Source organism: Bos indicus, chromosome 19 (assembly GCF_029378745.1).
Source record: "Bos indicus isolate NIAB-ARS_2022 breed Sahiwal x Tharparkar chromosome 19, NIAB-ARS_B.indTharparkar_mat_pri_1.0, whole genome shotgun sequence".
Classification (NCBI taxonomy): Eukaryota; Metazoa; Chordata; class Mammalia; order Artiodactyla; family Bovidae; genus Bos; species Bos indicus.
Genome location: NC_091778.1, coordinates 63,735,237 through 63,756,309, shown reverse-complemented (window position 1 = coordinate 63,756,309; position 21,073 = coordinate 63,735,237). Strand labels below are relative to the sequence as shown.

The 21,073-nt window shown below is 45.4% G+C and overlaps 1 protein-coding gene across 3 annotated transcripts in view; it reads left to right on the top strand.

Annotated features, from left to right (window-relative positions):
• Positions 1 to 21,073, top strand: part of CEP112 (centrosomal protein 112) — a 322,059-nt gene that overhangs the window by 58,571 nt on the left and 242,415 nt on the right. For all 3 annotated transcript variants that reach the window (XM_070774228.1, XM_070774229.1, XM_070774231.1), the window contains exons 10-12: positions 1,956 to 2,055; positions 6,461 to 6,579; positions 8,698 to 8,841. In XM_070774228.1, the coding sequence (XP_070630329.1) occupies positions 1,956 to 2,055; positions 6,461 to 6,579; positions 8,698 to 8,841 (363 nt within the window). The remainder of the gene's footprint in view (positions 1 to 1,955; positions 2,056 to 6,460; positions 6,580 to 8,697; positions 8,842 to 21,073) is intronic.

Below are 21,073 nucleotides of genomic sequence, written 5' to 3'. Positions count from 1 at the left end.
TACTTTTTCTTCTTAATGGGCACAGCAAAAGTCATCAATCTATAGTTATTATACCTTATAATTGTGTAACTATTTTTAGTACTGCTTTTAAAAATGTAGTGATATAGAAGTATAATTTTAATATATGAATTTGAAACTCATGAGAATTGATCCAGATAGAAACTTGGCATTGTCTGTTTCAAAACTAAGCCTGGGGGATGCTGCTCCCCAGAGTGAAGTGCCAGAGCTGGAGGGAGGGAGTGGAGGCCAGAGCGTCTCGTAACCTGCTTTCTTCCTGCCCTACCCTGCGTTCCTAAAAGCTGGAAATGTAGTCGTGGTTTAGTCAGGCGTGTACTGGGCTCACCTTCTTGCAAAGCAACAAGAGGGAAACCACTGATTGAAAATTAGAGAAAAACTATTGAATCCTTTTCCTTGACTTTCCTCTTTTCCTTTCAGACTTTAAAGGCAAATATTACTTTATGTTCTTACTAGAATTTTACCTAAGTATAAACGGTTAGATCAAAGCAGTTTTCTATCATAAATATGTTAGAGATTCAGTAATATAATTCTGTAATTTCAATAGAGCATAATACACGTCTAAATTGCAATTTTAAAATATTGATGTGTAATATAAATAAATATAGAAATATATTTGGAAAAATCATGGTAATAGAGTTTGAAATAGGCTTTTTGGTATGTCCGTTGCAAAGCTCTGTTCTAAGAAAAACATTGAATAGTAGAATCCTTTCCAGGAATTTCTCTTTTAAAATAAAGTCTTCATGAAAAAAGAAAGCAGCACAACTAGTTTGAAATGCCAGGTAAAATATAAATAAGCTCGTTGACCTCATGCCAGGTTTGGAAAGTATATTCATCAGTTTGTTGCATGTATGGCATTTTCTACGTGTTAGGAATTGGGGAGGAATAACATTGAAAGTGGTTATCTCTTTGCACACATTCTTTTCCTGTTCTGCTTCTTTATGGACATGGAGCTCAAACTGGCTCCTTTACTTATTTATCAGTTGTTCTTAGAGGTGGGACCAAAGCAATGAAAGGTAAAGTAAGATGCTGGTAATACAAGAAAAACTTGGTTAGACATGCTGATAACCTGTTTTCAAAAATTGAATTTGCGTGTATAGGAATATACCGCAACCATAAGAAAAGTGGATATTCGTACTTCTGCTTCACTTTGGTTTTCCTTTCCCCCTTGGTTAGACATTTCTTTACCCTGCTTGGTAACTTTCCTATACTTGGTTTTTCTCCAATTTTTTTTTAAAGTATTGGGTATTTTTTAAAGTATTTAATGATCCATTTAAAAACTTCTGAGAGTATAAATTAATGACGTAAAATACTCATACAATTTTGGACATACTTTGAGCTGACTTTTTTGATTCCCAAGAGCAGAACTGAATGTAAAAGAAGTCTTTTGCACCCCACGTTCCCGTGTGTCTGGGCGTGCTTGCTATTGTGTGTGGAAGAAGTCGTTGCACCCCACGTTCCCGTGTGTCTGGGCGTGCTTGCTATTGTGTGTGGAAGTGGCAGAAGGACCCTGTGGGGGTTCAGGCTGTGCTTGTCTGCAGGCACCTGCCCGGTGCTGGGAGGGGACTGCACTGTGTCAGTGGCTCAGGCTTCCGCTGCTTCTCTCTGCAGCCTGGTGACAGCGTCATCTGTGAGTCATATTTTAGAGAATCAGCTAATCTAGTATTTACAATCCCCTTAAAGATTAGTACATGAAAATTCAAAACAGCATATTTCTTTCAGTAATCAATTATTATAGTGTATTTAATGTTTTGTCAATGCATTGAAATATGATTTTGGCAGGTTGTTATATATAACATCGCTTTTGTTATATATAACAAAATCAGCTAATCAGGATTAGCTGAGATAGACTTAAAAGAATATTGTGCTCTTTTTTAAAAATTATGTGTTCCATACATAAAATGATGTAGTGTACTAAAATATTTTAAATTCGTTTGCAGATTTTAGAAAGAAAGAATAATGAAATAGAAGAAATGAAAACTTTATACAAAAAGAAACAAAATGAAACTGAAGAGACAATTAGAAAACTTGAGAAGAAAGGTGATGTTGTATATTGTTACATATATCCTTTAATAACATTTCTACTTTAGTGCTTCTATAAAGGACAGTTTTATTTCTGACTGTAGTATGAGATAGGAAGGTTTGTATGGGTTTCCTTTGTTGATGTGCTGATGTGAACTTCTGTATGACTTAAGAAAAACCTGTGTGTGTGTGTGTGTGTGTGTGTTTGGTAGCAATGGTGGTTGGTTTGATTAAAGGTTTAGAAGAGTCTGTAACTGTTACTCTTTCTTAATCCTCTCTCTCGTCATTGGACTGGAATGACCATAGGTCAGTCTTAGAATAGAACTTACTGGCTTTCACAAGAGTCTAGAGTAATTATTCATCTTGGTCTAATAAAAATTCATTCCATTAAATGTCTACTTTATGCTTTATAATATATGCTATATTGTGATGGACGGAACATTTAAAAAGTATTCCTCATTTATACTTTCATTATGAAGGAAAATAAAACAGGAAATCCAGTGTTAAGTTAATTATGACTGTAGGTCAAAGCATTGAAATGTAGTGGACAGTCTTAAGGAGAGTGTTGGAAATATTTGGGGAGGGGGAAAGAACTTTAAAAGTTTTGTAAGATTTAGTTAGTTGCAGAGGAGAGTTCCAGGCACTGGGGTGGGAATGCTGATGTTCGTAAACTGTGGGAAGGATGATGCAAAACATTTGTCTAGAGTGGAGATCCTCATGTTAAGAGAGAGACTGACAAAGACTAAGATAGGTGACTTGGCGTCATATAAGCATGACCTTGAATTTCAGATTTAGAAATTTTAAGTTTATCCTGTAGCTGCTGGAGAGTCAGGGAATGTTTTTTGAGAGGTGAGTTTTAGGGCTGCATGTTTTCGGTGGAACAGCCTGGTAATATGGTGAAGCTGATTCCCAGTCTGTTATAATAGAGGCAGAATGGAGCAGAGGAGGGAGAAAGAGAGAGAAAGAGGGAGAGAGAGAGGGAGGGGGAGAGAGAGGAGAGGGAGGGAGGGAGAGAGGAGAAAGGGGAGAGATAGAGGAGAGGGAGGGGGAGAGAGAGGAGAAGGAGGGGGAGAGAGAGGAGAGGGAGGAGGAGATACAGAGGAGAGGGATGGGGAGGGAGGGGGAGAGAGAGGAGAGGGAGGGGGAGAGAGAGGGAGGGGGAGAGAGAGGGAGGGGGAGAGAGAGGGACGGGGAGAGAGAGGGAGGGGGAGAGAGAGGGAGGGGGAGAGAGAGGGAGGGGGAGAGAGAGGGAGGGGGAGAGAGAGGGAGGGGGAGGGAGGGGGAGAGAGTGGGAGGAGAGGGAGGGGGAGAGAGAGGAGAGGGAGGGGGAGAGAGAGAGGAGAGGGAGGGGGGAGAGAGAGAGGAGAGGGAGGGGGAGAGAGAGAGGAGAGGAGGGGAGAGATCTTCCTTCTTAGGAAACCTGCCCTTTAGCATCTGCTATGGCCCAGTTGCATGCCTCTTACTCATAAAGCGGTGCAATTGGAGATGTAATGTATATAAAGTCTCCTCAACTCAAGGCCGCTGTGCCTCCATAATGTCATGTGTAAGATGATGAGGACCCAGAATATCTCAGTAATAGCAGTGGGAGTGGGGAGAGTGAACCTGAAAAAGAAACTCTGCTGGATTTGTGAATGATCCGATGTCAGTGAAGAGTAAGAAGAAAGTGGAGAGTCTTGTCATGGAACCACTCCAAACATCAGTGGCTACACATATTTAAAATCTATTTCTAGGTTTTTGTTTTTACTCTGATTCAAACCAGGCACTTTAAACACTCAAAGAATGTTCAAACTGCCATACAGTTGGCGCTCATTTCACGTGCTGGCAAGGCTGTGTTCAAAATCCGTCAAGCTAGGCTTCAGTAGTACGTAAACCAAGAACTTCCAGAGGTACAAGCTGGGTTGAAAAAAGGCAGAGGAACCAGAGATCGAATTGCCAACATCCATTAGGTCACAGAAAAAGCAAGGAAATTCCAGAAAAAACATCTACTTCTGCTTCACTGACTATGCTAAAGCCTTTGTGCAGATCACAACAAACTGTGGGAATCTTAAAGAGATGGGAGTACCAGACCGCCTTTCCTGTCTCCCTAGAAACCTGTATGGTGGTTAAGAAGCAACAGTTAGAACCAGACAGGAAACAATGGGCTGGTTCAAAATTGGGAAAGGAGTACGACAAGGGTATATATTGTCCCCCTGCTTATTTAACTTGTATGCAGAGTACATCATGCGAAACGCTGGGCTCAGTGACTTCACAAGCTGGAATCAAGATTGCTGGAAGAAATATCAACAACCTCAGATATTCAGATGATACCACCCTGATGGCAGAAAGCAAAGAGGAACTAAAGAGTCTGTTGATGAGGGTGAGAGAAGAGAGTGAGAAAGCTGGCTTAAAACTTAACATTCAAAAAACGATAAGATCATGGCATCTGGTCCCATCACTCCATGGCAAATAGAAGGGGAAAACGTGGAAATAGTGACAGATTTTATTTTGGGGGGCTCCAAAATCACTGCAGATGGTGATTGCAGCCACAAAATTAAAAGACACTTGCTCCTTGGAAAGAAAGCTATGATAAATCTAGACAGTGTATTGAAAAGCAGAAACATCATTTTGCCAACAAAGGTCCTTATAGTCAAGGCTGTGGTTTTTCCAGTAGTCATGTACAAATGTGAGAGTTGCACCATAAAGAAGGCTGAACGCCAAAGAATTGATGCTTTTGAATCGTGGTGCTGGAGAAGAGTCTTCTGGACTGTAAGGAGACCAAATAGTCCTGAAGGAAATCAACCCTGAATCCTGGTGGCTTAGACAGTAAAGAATCCACCTGCAATGCAGGAGACCTGGGTTCGATCCCTGGATTGGGAAGATCCCCTGGAGAAGGGAACAGCTACCCACTCCAGTGCCAGGAGAGTTCCATGGACAGAGGAGCCTCGAGGGCTACACTCCATGGGGTCACAAAGAGTCAGACACAACTGAGTGACTTACACTTAAAAACCCTTTTTTATTGGAATTCATTGGAAGGACTGGAGCTGAAGCTCCAATAATTTGGCCACCTGATGTGAAGAACAGACTCACTGGAAAAGACCCTGAGGCTGGAAAAGGTTGAGGGCAGAAGGGGAATGCAGCCGAGGTTGAGATGGCTGAATGGCATCACTGACTCAATGGACATGAGTTTGAGCAAGCTCCGGGAGAAAGTGAAGGACAGGGGAGCCTGGCGTGCTGCGGTCCATGGCGTCACAAAGAGTCGGACACGTCTGAGCGACTGAACAACAATATCAGGTTAACTTGGACTCTTCTCCTTCTCACCAGTGCTGCATCATTGAGATATAAAAGTGAAAGAAATTACTATGTAAATGTTTATGAAAATTTTCCTCTCTTCCAGCAAGTGAATAAGAACATATTAAGGAAGCTAAGAAAATACTACTTTCAAGCAAATACACAACTGAATTTATTTTGTATCCGGATGACATGAATATGTTGAACAGTTTTCACTCGAATCAATGACAGTTTAAATCACTTTAAAAAGAAGATAGAAATTTGAATGCTGTATGAGGGATATGTTTTATGTAATTTAGAGCATGTTTTGCTTCAGTCCCAGTAACTTAATACACCCAGGAGAGGCGGCAGATTGGAGCGGTAGGTTCCTTTGTCTGTGGGTTTAGCACACCACCTTTGGGGTACTTGCCTGAGTGCCAGTCTTTTGCTCTGTAGTTAAAAGTTGAAATATCTTTCTCCTCAGTGAAGAAGCAAATAAACTGTTATAGCATGCAATGTAATAGGGGACTTATGTAGAAATCTAGGAGGTTCCCTGGGCCTAGAGAGGAGTGCAGTTCTGCCCCTGCAAGAGTAGGAGACTGGTTGGTTCCTAAAGGAGGTGTGACTTGACCTGAGACTGATTTGAGCATAGTATTTCAGCAGGGGAGGAGGGCACTCCAGGTGGATAGGTGGGCGCATCTGGGCAAGAGAATGAAAGGACGTGGATTTACAGATAGGTTGGTGTGTTTATGAGTTTAAACACATGGACGTGGCTGAAGATACGGCCAGAAGGTAGTCAGATCTGAGGAGCTGTTTCCCGTGCCAGAGGCTTTGGGTCTCTGTCTTGTGGGAGGGGAACTGGGAGTTACAGTCTGGGGGTCGTGGCGCAGCATCTGCACGGGGAAAGGGCCTCTGCAGAGCAGCGGCGGGCACCCCGCAGGAGAGCTGCAGAGGCCGGCACACCGTGCGCGTTGTCTGCGGGTGAGCGGTGAGGGTTCCATCGCGGCTGCACAGGTGGACATGGAAAAGAGGAGGGAGGAAGAGAGGTTTTAGGGGAGAGCAGAGGAGGCCGGCAGGAGGTGGGATGGTCTGTTAACTGGTGCACTCTGCTTTCTGTCACTGGACTCTTATGTGGCAGCTAGAATGGGTTTAATTACGTTTTCGTCATTTTTGACAGTTCAGACCCTCGTCCGTGAAGGTCAGGTTATCAGAGAGACCAAAGACAACCAGATTGCAGAGTTAAAAAAGATATGCGAGCAGAGTACAGAATCTCTGAATAATGACTGGGAGAAAAAGGTAAGCTACAAAAAAATAAAATAGTGATGGAAAAATATAAAGGAGTATACTTTAACGTAACCTACGTAATCATAAAAGAGTGGGTGTTCACGAAACACAAAGAGGAGTGTGAAAGAATAAGAGTAACAGTGTTCTGGGCTGTCTAGAAATAGCTGTCGCGCTTTGGTGTACTCTTCTGGGAGCTTACTGGTTTATAAGCTAGTTTTCATTTAGAAAAGTTACTTGTAACAATTCTTGGATTTAATTAAGGCTCTGAATTTTTGTCAGAGCTAATAGACTGTAAGCAGAATTCATAGGGATATAATAGCAGGATAATTTGGGGGAGTTAAATTGTTCAAATTTTGGATGTAAGCCCCTGGATCGTTCTTTTCTGAAGTCTCAGATGACACAGTAGTTGTAGTATAGACTTGTTTTTGGAGTATACAAAATCAGTTGTGGATGGATTATTCTTGGAGGAGCATTTAATTAAGAAAAACATTTTCATTAAATTTAGCAGAGCCACGAGTAATGTAAAAAATACTTATAATGTTTCATAAAAGTCTTACGTAGTCACACATAGTAACTACTTTTGGGCTTCCCTGTGGCTCAGCGATGAAGAAGCTGCCTGCAATGCAGGAGATGTGGGTTCGATCCCTGGGTTGGGAAGATCCCCTGGAGGAGGGCATGGCAGCCCCCTCCAGTGTTCTTGCCTGGAGAATCCCATGGACAGAGGAGCCTGCGGGCTGCAGTCCATGGGGTTGCAGAGAGGCAGACAGGACTGAACACACACGCAGGCACTCAGTACTTCCATTTAGGAGCTCTTCACCATTGGTTGAAATTACAATATGTACTCACAAGAAGTGAAACACGTTACTTGTTTTGAGTAAGTCGGCTGTGAAGGTCTTCGGTGAACTCTTCCTGCTGACCGTCTCCCAGTGGGTCGGGTTCGAGCATTTTCCTGGGCCCTGCGGGGTGGTTGGAGCTGAAGCTAGGCGGCTGTGTCCTGGGGCCGTGGCTCCAGGGCTGTGTGAGGAGGGCCCCTGTCCAGAGGGCAGACGGAGTGCTCTTCCAGGGTCGTGTCCATGTATGTGCTTTTACCTTTTCTGTAAAGTTGGCATGTCTTTTCTCTGGCTGCTGCAAGCACACATTTCAGTATTTAACACTTCACTCAAGACACTGTCCTCTTAAAACCAGGCCAGCAGTTATTGGAAAACACTCAAAAGTATCTGTAAAACTATATAAATTATAACTTATTTTAACTTGATTAAATATAAATGCCAGACACTGGAGTAACTATTCCTAGTAATTCTGAGCTCAATTAGGCTTCAGATCTGTGAGCCTGGGCTGGGTGCAGAGGACAGGAACTAGATTCCACATCCCCACCCGCGAGGACAGGTGGATGGCAGGAACTGGAGTCCGCATTCCCCGCCTGTGAAGACTGGTGGACAGTGCCCGCGAGGCTTGCCGCCTGGGTTTTCCACTCCCTGAGAGGCTGCTCATTGAGAAGTGGCTTCCTTCCCTTGCTGCGTCCATGTTCCAGCGTCTCGCCCACTTCGGCATGTGTTCACAGGCCTCATCAAGGCGGCCAGTGTGCACAGAGACGTGGGGTGTGCAGCCTCCCGAGAGCTCGCCTTGGTTTACACCGGCCACCTTTGTGTCTGCTTAGTGTAGTTTATGGAGCGGATAAAAATAGTTTCTTAGTGGGAGTCAGGGTGAAGGATAAACCATTTTGAACATTACTCTTGTGCAAGATTTCATGCAAATAAGATGAAAATACTGTGAGATAGCAATCCTAATTGATAACAATATTGTAAACACCTTTGTTTTCTGGTATCAGGCTAATCCTGGTGCTGTTTACCTGATGCATTCTGTTATCTGATTTATTTACTATTTCTGCCAGAGGTGGATAATTCCCTTTAATATTTGTTTATCCAATAAAATTTTCAATTGAGGAAAGTAAACAAAAAATTGTTTCTTAATCATGCTCTTTACATGAATCTTTACTTCGAATATTTTATATCTTTTGTTGTTCAGGTCACCATATAAATAAATAGAGAAATACAGGAAAACCTTTTTTCTGAATTACAAAATAGTCCATTCTGTAATAGTAGTGAAAGAGTCAATTCTTCCCCTCTGTAGCTCCACAACGCTGTAGCAGAAATGGAAAAGGAAAAGTTTGAACTTCAAAAGCGACACACTGAAAATATTCAAGAATTGCTCGAGGACACCAACGTGCGGCTGAACAAAATGGAGGGTGAATACGTGGCACAGACGCGGTCCACGGTACGTCTGCTTCTCCTTGCCATGTCCTTATGAACTGTCCTCTTCACCTCCTGTCCTCATGCTTCCCTGCTTCCAGAGTGTGCAGTGCACGGCAAGCGTGCTGTGGAGCAAAAACCCCTCACCTTCCTTTGACACAGGCTCACACGCGGCAGTGTGTGGCCTCTTCAGTGGCCGCAGGATTTCCCTTGGGGTCGATTGTTATCACTTCTTTTTTTTTTTTTTTTTTACCCCTGCAAACATTTATAAAACTTTCTTCTTGTTTTTTTGTTTTTTTCTCCACTGACTTTGACCCTAGAGATAATTTCTTTACTTTTTTACTTTCTGTTTTATTTATTTGTTTCAGTCTTTCTGACTGAAGAGGTGATTGTTTTTCTAGAAATGTGTAATGCCTGTGGGAAGACAGTCAGATCAGGAGGTGGACCAGTGTGGCTGTAATGCCCAAAGGAAGACAGTCAGATCAGGAGGTGGAGAGTGTGGCTGTAATGCCCAAGGGAAGACAGGTCAGGAGGTGGAGAGTGTGGCTGTAATGCCTGTTTGAAGACAGTTAGATCGGGAGGTGAAGCAGTGTGGCTGTAATGCCTGTTTGAAGACAGTTAGATCAGGAGGTGGAGCAGTGTGGCTGTAATGCCTGTGGGGAGACAGTCAGATCAGGAGGTGGAGCAGTGTGGCCAGCAGAAGGCAGACTTTCTTAGTCGCTCTGTTTTGTGAGGGAGCAGACACAGATGCCCGTGGGTGACCCGAGTCCCTTTCCTGAGGATTCAGAGGGGCACCACCAGAGTACACAGCAGGTGACCAGGCGTGTCTTCCTAGGGATGATGGAGGGCCCCAGAGCCCCTCGCTGAGTCTCTGCTTGCAGAGGTGGGTCTTCCGCCCTTGAGAGGCTCAGCTGCCTTCCTGAAATACGGAAGCCTGGGGAAGGTGGGCTGAGGGGCACCTGGACCCGGGGCCTCACGTCTGAGGTAGGTGCACCTCGTCCTCCTTGTTCCTGATACGTGATCTGACCTCATGGCGTGTAGACCCTGAATCCTCAGCACGAGCAGGGTCCCTGGCCAGTCAGCCCCCTTGGTCAGCTGGCTTGTCCAGAGTGCCTCCTTGGATTTAAAGCTGTGGAGGCTGAGCCAGAGTCTGTTACCTAGGCGTGTCTTGGAGACCCCAGACTAGCTGAAGGGCCCGTTTCAGAGGGCGGAAGGAATGGGACACAGTATCCACAGTGATGCGGAGCTGGGCTGTAGGTCTCGGGCTCCCATTCCAGTTCCCTTGTAGCTTGAGCACCGTGCCAGCTCATCCGCTGGTCAGTGTCCTCATCCGTCAGGCAGGGTAACAGCAGGAGTAAAGCGTATCTATGTTGCTGGGAATGTTAAATACATTAATATACATAAACTAAGTTATGTGCTAAGTGCCCAATAGACAGCTGTAACATACAAGAACAATCATCAGGAGACCTGTATACACAAGGAGGTTCTCAGTTCAGGAAGCTGGTGGGCGTTTGCTTGAAGACAGCAGGTCGAGCGCTATGTGGACCTCCGTCCCCTCCCACAGAGGCACAGCGTGACCAGCAGGGAGGAGGGGAGAGCGGTGACAGCCTGGGGTTGGGCCAGGCGAGTGGTGGGCTGACCCTGAGCAGCCGGGTCAAGAAAACAGAACCCTGAGTCGGCCTGGAAGGAACCTAAGCAGCAGACAGTTCCACGTGGATCTTCCAGAGCCTGGGGCCTGTCCCGCCGTCACCTCTGGAGGAGGGGATGCTGGTGGGGCTTCAGCAGGTAGAGTGCTGGACAGTTTAGGAACCAGCTAGATGAGGAATTGGGGTGAAGAATATAGTGGGTTTATTATACGAGTCCTCCTCCTTTTGTGTATGTTTGAAATGTCCCATAACAAAACTTCTAAAACTTTATATATTTGGCTGTGCCAAACCTTTAGATTGCAGGAGCCTTAGTTACAGCATGTAGGGTCTATTTCCCTGACCAGGAACCAAACTCGGGCCCTCGCTCTGGGAGGCGGAGTCCTAACTGCTGGTTCACCAGGGAGTTCTTCTAGCCTTGGTTGTAACATCTGACCATTTTAGAATATTTCCAAATGATACTACTGGATATGAAAAATAATAATCAAAATAAAAGTGTTATAGATACAATTAGAAACAGTACAATAAATACAGCAGAAGGAAATCTAAAAACTTAAATAAGAGTAAGATCAGAGAGTTCCAGAAAAACATCTATTTCTGCTTTATTGACTATGCCAAAGCCTTTGACTGTGGATCACAATAACCTGTGGAAAATTCTTCAAGAGATGGGAATACCAGACCACCTGACCTGCCTCTTGAGAAACCTATATGCAGGTCAGGAAGCAACAGTTAGAACTGGACATGGAACAATAGACTGGTTCCTAAAGGAAAAGGAGTACGTCAAGGCTGTATATTGTCACCCTGTTTATTTAACTTATATGCAGAGTACATCATGAGAAACGCTGGGCTGGAAGAAGCACAAGCTGGAATCAGGATTGCCGGGAGAAATATCAAGAACCTCAGATATGCAGATGACACCACCCTTATGGCAGAAAGTGAAGAGGAACTAAAAAGCCTCTTGATGAAAGTGAAAGAGGAGAGTGAAAAAGTTGGCTTAAAGCTCAACATTCAGAAAACAAAGATCAAGGCATCTGGCCCCATCACTTCATGGCAAATAGATGGAAAAACAGTGGAAACGGTGTCAGACTTTATTTTTGGGGGCTCCAAAATCACTGCAGATGGTGATTGCAGCCATGAAATTAAAAGATGCTTACTCCTTGGAAGGAAAGTTATGACCAACCTAGATAGCATATTGAAAAGCAGAGACATTACTTTGCCAACAAGGGTCCATCTAGTCAAGGCTATGGTTTTTCCAGTGGTCATGTATGGATGTGAGAGTTGGACTGTGAAGAAAGCTGAGCACCGAAGAATTGATGGTTTTGAACTGTGGTGTTGGAGAAGACTCTTGAGAGTCCCTTGGACTGCAAGGAGATCCAACCAATCCATTCTAAAGGAGATCAGTCCTGGGTGTTCTTTGGAAGAACTGATGCTAAAGCTGAAATTCCAGTACTTTGGCCACCTTATGTGAAAAGCTGACTCATTGGAAAAGACTCTGATGCTGGGAGGGATTTGGGGACAGGAGGTGAAAGGGATGACAGAGGATGAGATGGCTGGATGGCATCACTGACTCGATGGACAAGAATTTGGGTGAACTCTGGGAGTTGGTGATAGACAGGGAGGCCTGGCATGCTGCGATTCATGCGGTCGCAAAGAGTCGAACATGAACTGAGCTGAAGATCAGAATTGGAGAAGGAAATGGCACCCCACTCCATTACTCTTGTCTGGAAAATCCCATGGATGGAGGAGCCTGGTAGGCTGCAGTCCATGGGGTCGCTGGGAGTCGGACACGACTGAGTGACTTCACTTTCACTTTTCACTTTCATGGATTGGAGAAAGAAATGGCAACCCACTCCAGTGTTCTTGCCTGGAGAATCCCAGGGACGGAGGAGCCTGGTTGGCTGCCGTCTCTGGGGTCGCACAGAGTCGGACACGACTGAAGTGACTTAGCAGCAGCAGCAGCAGCAAGATCAGAATGGGCTTCCCTTGTAGCTCAGTCAGTAAAGAATCTGCCTGTAATGCAGGAGACATGGGTTCAATTCCTGGGTTGGGAAGATCCCCTGGAGAAGGAAACGGCAACCCACTCCAGGATTCTTGCCTGGAGAATCCCAGGGACAGAGGAGCCTGGTGGGTTCCTAGTCCACACAGTTGCAAGAATCAGACACAACTTAGCGACTAAACCACAGCCACCACCACCAAGATCAGAACGAAAAGCATCCCAGGAGCAGAGGCTGGGAAGAGAATACGAGGAGACAGAGGCGTAGAAGGATACCAAGCAGTAGGAAGGATAGATCTTCCTGAAGAAATAATGTAAATTAATTTCTTGGAATTAAAGAAAAATGAAAAACACGAAGGGCTCAAATAATACCCCAAATACTCACATGGGAGTGACACTTAACACATAAAAATCAAAGATATTTGCTGAAGCTTGAAACTGTCTGAGTCTTCACTTGGGCACCGTCTTCGGGCCACGCTTTCCTGCACGTTCACCTCCTAGGGTTGCTCCGCCATCTTCCGGAATTTCAGGCAGAAGGAACACCCAGTGCAGAAGTCCCAAAGCTGGGACACGCCAGCCCAGTTCAGCGCAGAGCAGACGGCAGCAGGGACGGGGCCCTGTGAGCAGAGCAACGTGGAAGGAGACTTTGTCAGGGCACAGGTCAGGGAAAAGCTTGTGATTGATGCTTTAAAAAAAAAGACAGCTTTATGGTGTAAGATTAGAATTAGTATGTTGTAGATTCACATGTTCTGAAGCGTGCGGTTCCCTGAATGTTTGGCGACTTGCTGCATTTGAGTGGATTGAGCACATCAGAGCGGCTCCATCTGAACGTTGCTCCTAGCGTGTCTGTCTTGCTCTGTGCAGAGAACAGCCGTGGGCTCCAAGGACCATGCGGGGGCTGGGACCAGGGCCGTGGACGTGGTGCGGGGGCAGGCGGCTGGTCTCGGGGTCTGCGGAGGGCGAGCACTGCCGCTGCGGGGGCTGCTCCCTGGTGGGGCAGGGACACCCGACATGGACCAGCTCTCCTCAGCAAGATCAGGGGTCTGTTTTCTGGAGAATCAGCACAAGGGTGATATTCACGGCCGTGAACAAAAGCCAAATTTGTATCTGAAAAACAATTTTGTCATCTCAGCCTCCTAAATTTTCACAAATGTGAATACATTAAGTAATTGTAGAGTTGAAATTTATGAAACATATTAATTGCCTACAATGTTTCAATTCAGTTCAGTCGCTCAGTTGTGTCCGACTCTTCTCGACCCCATGAATCGCAGCATGCCAGGCCTCCCTGTCCATCACCAACTCCTGGAGTTCACTCAGACTCATGTCCGTCGAGTCAGTGATGCCATCCAGCCATCTCATCCTCTGTCGTCCCCTTCTCCTCCTGCCCCGAATCCTTCCCAGCATCAGAGTCTTTTCCAATGAATCAACTTTTCACATGAGGTGGCCAAAGTACTGCAGTTTCAGCTTTAGCATCATTCCCTCCAGAGAAATCCCAGGGCTGATCTCCTTCAGAATGGACTGGTTGGATCTCCTTGCAGTCCAAGGGACTCTCAAGAGTCTTCTCCAACACCACAGTTCAAAAGCATCAATTCTTTGGTGCTCAGCTTTCTTCACAGTCCAACTCTCACATCCATACATGACCACTGGAAATACCATAGCCTTGACTAGATGGACCTATGTTGGCAAAGTAATGTCTCTGCTTTTCAATATGCTATCTAGGTGGTCATAACTTTTCTTCTAAGGAGTAACATCTTTTAATTTCATGGCTGCAATCACCATCTGCAGTGATTTTGGAGCCCCAAAAATAAAGTCTGACACTGCTTCCACTGTTTCCCCATCTATTTCCCATGAAGTGATGGGGCCAGATGCCATGATCTTTGTTTTCTGAATGTTGAGCTTTAAGCCAACTTTTACACTCTCCACCTTCACTTTCATCAAGAGGCTTTTTAGTTCCTCTTCACTTTCTGCCATAAAGGTGGTGTCATCTGCGTATCTGAGGTTCTTGATATTTCTCACAGCAATCTTGATTCCAGCTTGTACTTCTTCCAGCCCAGCGTTTCTCATGATGTACTCTGCATAGAAGTTAAATAAGCAGGGTGACAATATACAGCCTTGACCTACTCCTTTTCCTATTTGGAACCAGTCTGGTGTTCCATGTCCAGTTCTAACTGTTGCTTCCTGACCTGCATGTAGGTTTCTCAAGAGGCAGGTCAGGTGGTCTGGTATTCCCATCTCTTTCAGAATTTTCCACAGTTTATTGTGATCCACACAGTCAAAGGCTTTTGCATAGTCAAGAAAGCAGAAATAGATGTTTTTCTGGAACTCTCTTGCTTTTTCCATGATCCAGCAAATGTTGGCAATTTGATCTCTGGTTCCTCTGCCTTTTCTAAAACCAGCTTGAACATCAGGAAGTTCACGGTTCACGTATTGCTGAAGCCTGGCTTGGAGAATTTTGAGCATAACTTTACTAGCGTGTGAGATGAGTGCAGTTATGCTGTAGTTTGAGCATTCTTTGGCGTTGCCTTTCTTAGGGATTGGAATGAAAACTGACCTTTTCCAGTCCTGTGGCCACTGCTGAGTTTTCCAAATTTACTGGCATATTGAGGTCAGCACATTCACAGCATCATCTTCCAGGATTTGGAGTAGTTCAACTGGAATTCCATCACCTCCACTAGCTTTGTTCATAGTGATGCTTTCTAAGGCCCACTTGACTTCACATTCCAGGATGTCTGGCTCTAGGTCAGTGATCACACCATCGTGATTATCTTGGTCATGAAGGTCTTTTTTGTACAGTTCTTCTGTGTATTCTTGCCACATCTTCTTAATATCTTCTACTTCTGTTAGGTCCATACCATTTCTGTCCTTTATCGAGCCCATCTTTGCATGAAATGTTCCCTTGGTATCTCTAATTTCTTTGAAGAGATCTCTAGTCGTTCCCATTCTGTTGTTTTCCTCTATTTCTTTGCGTTGATCACTGAGGAAGGCTTTCTTATCTCTTCTTGCTATTCTTTGGAACTCTGCATTCAGATGCTTACATCTTTCCTTTTCTCCTTTGCTTTTCGCTTCTCTCCTTCTCACAGCTGTGTGTAAGGCCTCCCCAGACAGTGTTTCCTGCACTGTTATTTTTCATTAGACAAAATTAAGACAGTAATAGCTTTCACATTAGAATTTTTAATTTTTATAAATTTGGGGTGTAAACTGAAGTCATATTTTGGGGCCAAGAGGCTACTGTTAGAGAAACTGCTTTCTATTTTTAATGAAAGTTGAATTTAAAAATTAGCATTCAGACCTTGTCATTAGGTAACAGTAAAATATAGAGAAGAATGGACAGGGTCTGTCAGCAGGGTTGAATTTAAGAGTCATCAACTCTAGACAGACCTTGCTGAGCTGCTCCTGATTTAATAATTAAACAAGGAAGAGTTCAAGGCACGGCTTAAGATGAAAGACGAGGCTGTCACTGAGAATTAGTTTCTGTGTTTTCTTCTTTCAAGCTCTCTTCTTTTTTTAATTGGGTCTTTTTTTTTGCCCTGTTCCATTTTTTTGTAAGCAGGCGTTTGTACAGATGATTAGACCTGTGTCTTTTGGTATTGGCAGGAGTCTCCTTGTGTGAAACTAACAATTAAACATGGAAACACTGGATTTTTAGAGCGATATGTTAGAACTTATAAATATGAAAATGATAGCAGTGTTCTTAGATGCTTGGGAAGGTGACAGCTGTAAAATGTAGGGCTCTCTTCGTATCAGGGGTTTAGACACACAAAGTCTGTGAGTGGTTTTATTGAGATTTTAGGCTTTCTTAGCGGAATTCTTTGCCCCTCTCTTAAGCACGGATGCCACTGGCAATCTTGTGAAGTTTATGTATCCCTCTCAGAATAGTATTTGACAATTTAATAAAATTATATAAGATGACAAAGAAATTATAGTTATAGTCATCAAAATATTAATAAATCAGAGTCATGATAAAGTAAAACATATGCTTCCAAATGAATGCAGTAAATATCATGATTGCACAGTGGGCCTAATAAGTGTTGTAACTTATGAATAATGATGAGGGTAAACAATATTAGAAAGCTGAGCACTGAAGAATTGATGCTTTTGAACTGTGGTGTTGGAGAAGACTCTTGAGAGTCCTTTAGACTGCCAGGAGATCAAACCAGTCCATCCTAAAGGAAGTCAGTGCTGAATATTCACTGGAAGTACTGATGCTGAAGCTGAAACTCCAATACTTTGGTCACCTGATGCAAAGAAGTGACTCATTGGAAAAGACTGTGATGCTGGGAAAGATTGAGGGCAGGAGGAGAAGGGGACGACAGAGGATGAGATGGTTGGATGACATCACTGACTCGATGGACATGAGTTTGAGTGAACTCCGGGAGTTGGCAATGGACAGGGAAGCCTGGCGTGCTGCAGTCCATGGGGTCACAGAGTCAGACACGACTGAGCGACTGAACTGACTGAAACAATGTTAGAGATAATGCCGCACTATAACGGTCTATAAACTACCTGTGATTTCCGTCGTTCACAGGCATTGCTAATACTTCATTGGTGGTTGACTGTACTCATAGTAGAAGGGAAGTGCTGAAGGTCTGTCAGGGGACTGGAAATAGAGATGAGCTATGTTTTTCCATTCAAAGCCCACGACACTCCAAGTTCTATTCATGGACCTGAATCGAGTTGACGAGTATCAGAGGCCTTAGGCACGTGAAGCTTTGTGTTAACCACTTACAGTTAACCACCACTGTGAGTGGCGAGCGTGAATCAGAGCAGGTCGCCACTCTCCAGCGTGGCTGGGGTCCATCATCTCATAGTTGCCACCAGTGTTTCTCTTCCAGCATCACAGTGTTAAAGAAGAATATCCTGAATAGCATCAGTTGATTATTTTGAATAGGATTGCCATTTAAACAAATAGATTTTATTTTTAGAGGGTTTTAGGTTTACAGGAAGTTTGAGAGGATGGTAGAGTTCCCATGTGCCCCACACCCAGCTCCCCCTTTGTAACATCTTAGGTCATTTTGGTGCACTTGTTACAGTCAGCGGATCAGCAGGACGCCGTAATAAACCAGAGTCCATAGTTGGTTCCGTTTCCTTCACTTTTCCCTAGTGTCCTTCTTTTCCAGGATCTCATCCAGACGCCACGTTCTGTTTCCTCCGTAGGCTCCTCTGGGCTGTGGCAGTGTCTCAGACGCCCCTTCTGTCTCATGATCTTGGCAGTTGTGAGGAGGCCTGGTCAGGAATACTGCAGGGCACCCCGCCTCCTGTTCTTCTCACGATAAGATGGGGTTATGGGCTGACGCAGTAGGTCATGGAAGTAGACTGCTGCTCTCCGTATCACATCAGGGGCACACGCTACCTGTGGCCACCCCGTGAACGGTAGCCCTGGCCACCTGACTGCGTGTGTGTGCTGGGTTCTCCTCTGGCCGCCTGGCTGTGGGTGTGTTGGGCTCTCCCTGTCACTAGCCCTGGCTGCCTGGCTGCAGGTGTGTGCTGGGTTCTCCCCTGGCCGCCTGGCGCGGTGTGTGCTGGGTTCTCCCCTGGCCACCTGGTTGTGGGTGTGTGCTGGGTTCTCCCCTGGCCACGGTGTGTGCTGGGTTCTCCCCTGGCCACCTGGCGCGGTGTATGCTGGGTTCTCCCCTGGCCGCCTGGTTGCGGGTGTGTGCTGGGTTCTCCCCTGGCCGTGGTGTGTGCTGGGTTCTCCCCTGGCCGCCTGGCGCGGTGTGTGCTGGGTTCTCCCCTGGCCGCCTGGCCACGGTGCGTGCTGCGTTCTCCCCTGGCCGCGGTGTGTGCTGGGTTTTCCCCTGGCTGCCTGGCCACGGGTGTGTGCTGGGTTCTCCCTGTGACGGCGTCCTCCGGCCTTCCCACACTCTTGGGAAGACAGTTCCCATGAGGAGCCCATGCATGAGGGGTGCGGGGTGTACTCTCTGTACTCAAGGGAGGGGAATCTGTGAATTATTGGGAGTTTCTCTACAGGAAAGTCTGTCTCGTCTGCCTCGTTTGTTAATTTATTTAGTGTGGATATTATTTATGTTCTGGGTTATGATCCCGTATTCCTTCATTTCGTCATGTAAGTTGCTCTAGCTTCAGCCACTGGGAGGTTCTCCAGGAGGCCCCGGGGCCCCTCTGGCCTCCCCCGCAATGTGGAGGACGTGGAGAATGGTGTTAGAGACCGGGGTCTGCTTTCAGGGGGTGCTCGTGACTGCGGGGGTGTCGTTTCTTTCCTGTCCTCTCACCAGACAAAGTGTTTGTGTGTACACAAGCCTGTGTGTCTAGGCACATCGATGAACCGTAGTGTATGTAACCAACTGCATCTGTGTTAAGCTAAACACACTCTCTTACTGGTGTCCGTAGCTCTAACCCTTTGCCACGTGAGTGAGTCTGGCCTTCTCCACGTCTGTAAATTCCCAGCCTGGCGGTGGGAGCGTGGCCTCCGCCCTCGTCCGTTCCCTTTCTGGGTGTTCAGTCTCAGTCCACAGGCATGGATGTGATCAGGGCTGTTAGTCCGTGTCCCCACAGGGCCAAGCCTGCCGACCGGAACGGAGCCTCAGGCTGTTAGTCCGTGTCCCCGCAGGACCGAGCCTGCAGACCAGGACGGGCACACGCGCGGCTCTGGTTGCCTCTGGTCTCGGGTGCCGCGAGTTCCAGACGCGCTCGGGTCCTCACCTCTCCTGCCACCCCTTCAGTGAGGTTTTTACATATTTGTGATGTAACGAGATCCTCTTTTCACAGCCTGTATTTGCTCCTGGGATCCCCGAACTACTAAATTATTTTTTAAGTTTGCATACAGCTCGCCCTCTGTGCTTTAAAACTCGGTGGGTTTTGACAAATGCATGTAGCCACGCGTGCCTTTACGGTTTCACGCGTAGCGTTTTCACTGTTTTGAGCTCACACGGGCTTCTCCCTGTTCCCCCTTGCCCCTCTCCCCAGGGTCTCTGCAGCCACCAATCACCTTGACTGTAAAACATCGTTTTTTGCAGTTTCTTTTCCAGAATATCATGTAATTGGAATCATACAGTATGTAGCCTTTTCAGACTGGCTCCTTTCATTAAGAATTATACATACATGGTTTCTTCGTGTCTTTTTATGGCTTTATAGCTCATTTCTTTTTATTGCTGAATAATATTCAATTATATGGATTAGCATTGTTTATCCACGTATCTATCGAAGGACATCTTGGTCGCATCTGCTTTTGGCAGCTATACACGTTTGCTGTTACAAACATTCACTTTCAAGTTTTTGCCTGGTCATAGTTTTCAAATCACTTATGACTCAACATTTCAGTACAGAATGTCCAACCAAAAGAAATGGGTGAATACGTGCACCATAAAACATGTGTGAAAACGTTCATAGCAGCATTATTGTTAACAGCTGAACACTGAAAACAACCAACCAGTCGATAAAATGGATGAATTATTTTAGGTGTATTCCACAACGGAATACTGAATATAGCACTGAAAATACTGCTATACCCCATGTCATGGATGACAGCTCTCACAGGCGCGATATGCCTGACCCGAAAGGGTACATACTCTCTGAATTTATTTACAGAAAGTTCAGCAAAAGACAAAGGTTTTTGGTGATAGACATCAGAATAGTGGTTACCTTTTTGTGGAGGATGAGCAATAAGGCATCTGAGCAGTCCCCATGCTTTTATCTTGCACTGGCTCATGGCGTGGCTTCCCTGGTGGCTCAGTGGTGAAGAATCCGCTTGCAGTACAGGAGACACAGGTTTGATCCGTGGGTGCAGAAGATCCCCTGGAGAAGGAAATGGCAACCCACTCTAGTGTTCCTGCCTAGGAAATCCCACGGACCTGGCAGGCTATAATCCATAGGGTCACTAGGGTTGGGCATGACTTAGTGACTAAAACATCACCAGCACTGGTTCATGGCTATTTTCAAGTAACAAATTATCAAAATATATGTTTAAGGTTTGTGCATCTTGTACATATATTTCAAGAAGAATTTTATGAAATAAAATATGTTGCTCCTTTTGCCATAGGAGTTGAACTTTAGACTATATAAGTAGTTGCTGATTACTAATCCTTTCTAATTTTTGACTCCTAGAGGATTTCACACAGTTTGTATGTAAAATTCTAACATTTCTTATTCTATCGGTTATTTAACTGAAAGCCCATCAGATATTTTATAATTTCATAGTACTTGCTGAAAATAATGTCTGTATTTCCTCACAAAATAATACCCTTTCACAACCTTCCTCTAAATTCCCAATTTTCCACTTCTCCTGGAGTATTCGACTTTGGACCTGAAGGATTGATGCTTTTTGCTGCTTCTCGTTTCCTGCCTACGGTGTTTTCGCAGTCACTCTGCTCCTCTGGGAGTTTGCTGGGAGCTGCTCCGCCCCCTTCCGTTTCCACAGCTACCACTCAGGCTCGGGCCATTGTTGCCCCATTCCGGGTCCTCCCGGCCGCCTGCTGGTCGCGCCCCCGCCGCTGACCTCTTGCTCCACGTCCCGCCTGTGCCGGTTGTCTTGCTTCCCCGCGACCGAGACCTTGAGTTGCTAACCTCATGCCCATCGTAACTTCTGTCTACAAGCCATGTCCGTTCACAAACTCCAACCTCGTGTTCCGAGCGCCCCCTCTGAGGCCGCAGTGTGGGCAGCTGTTCTT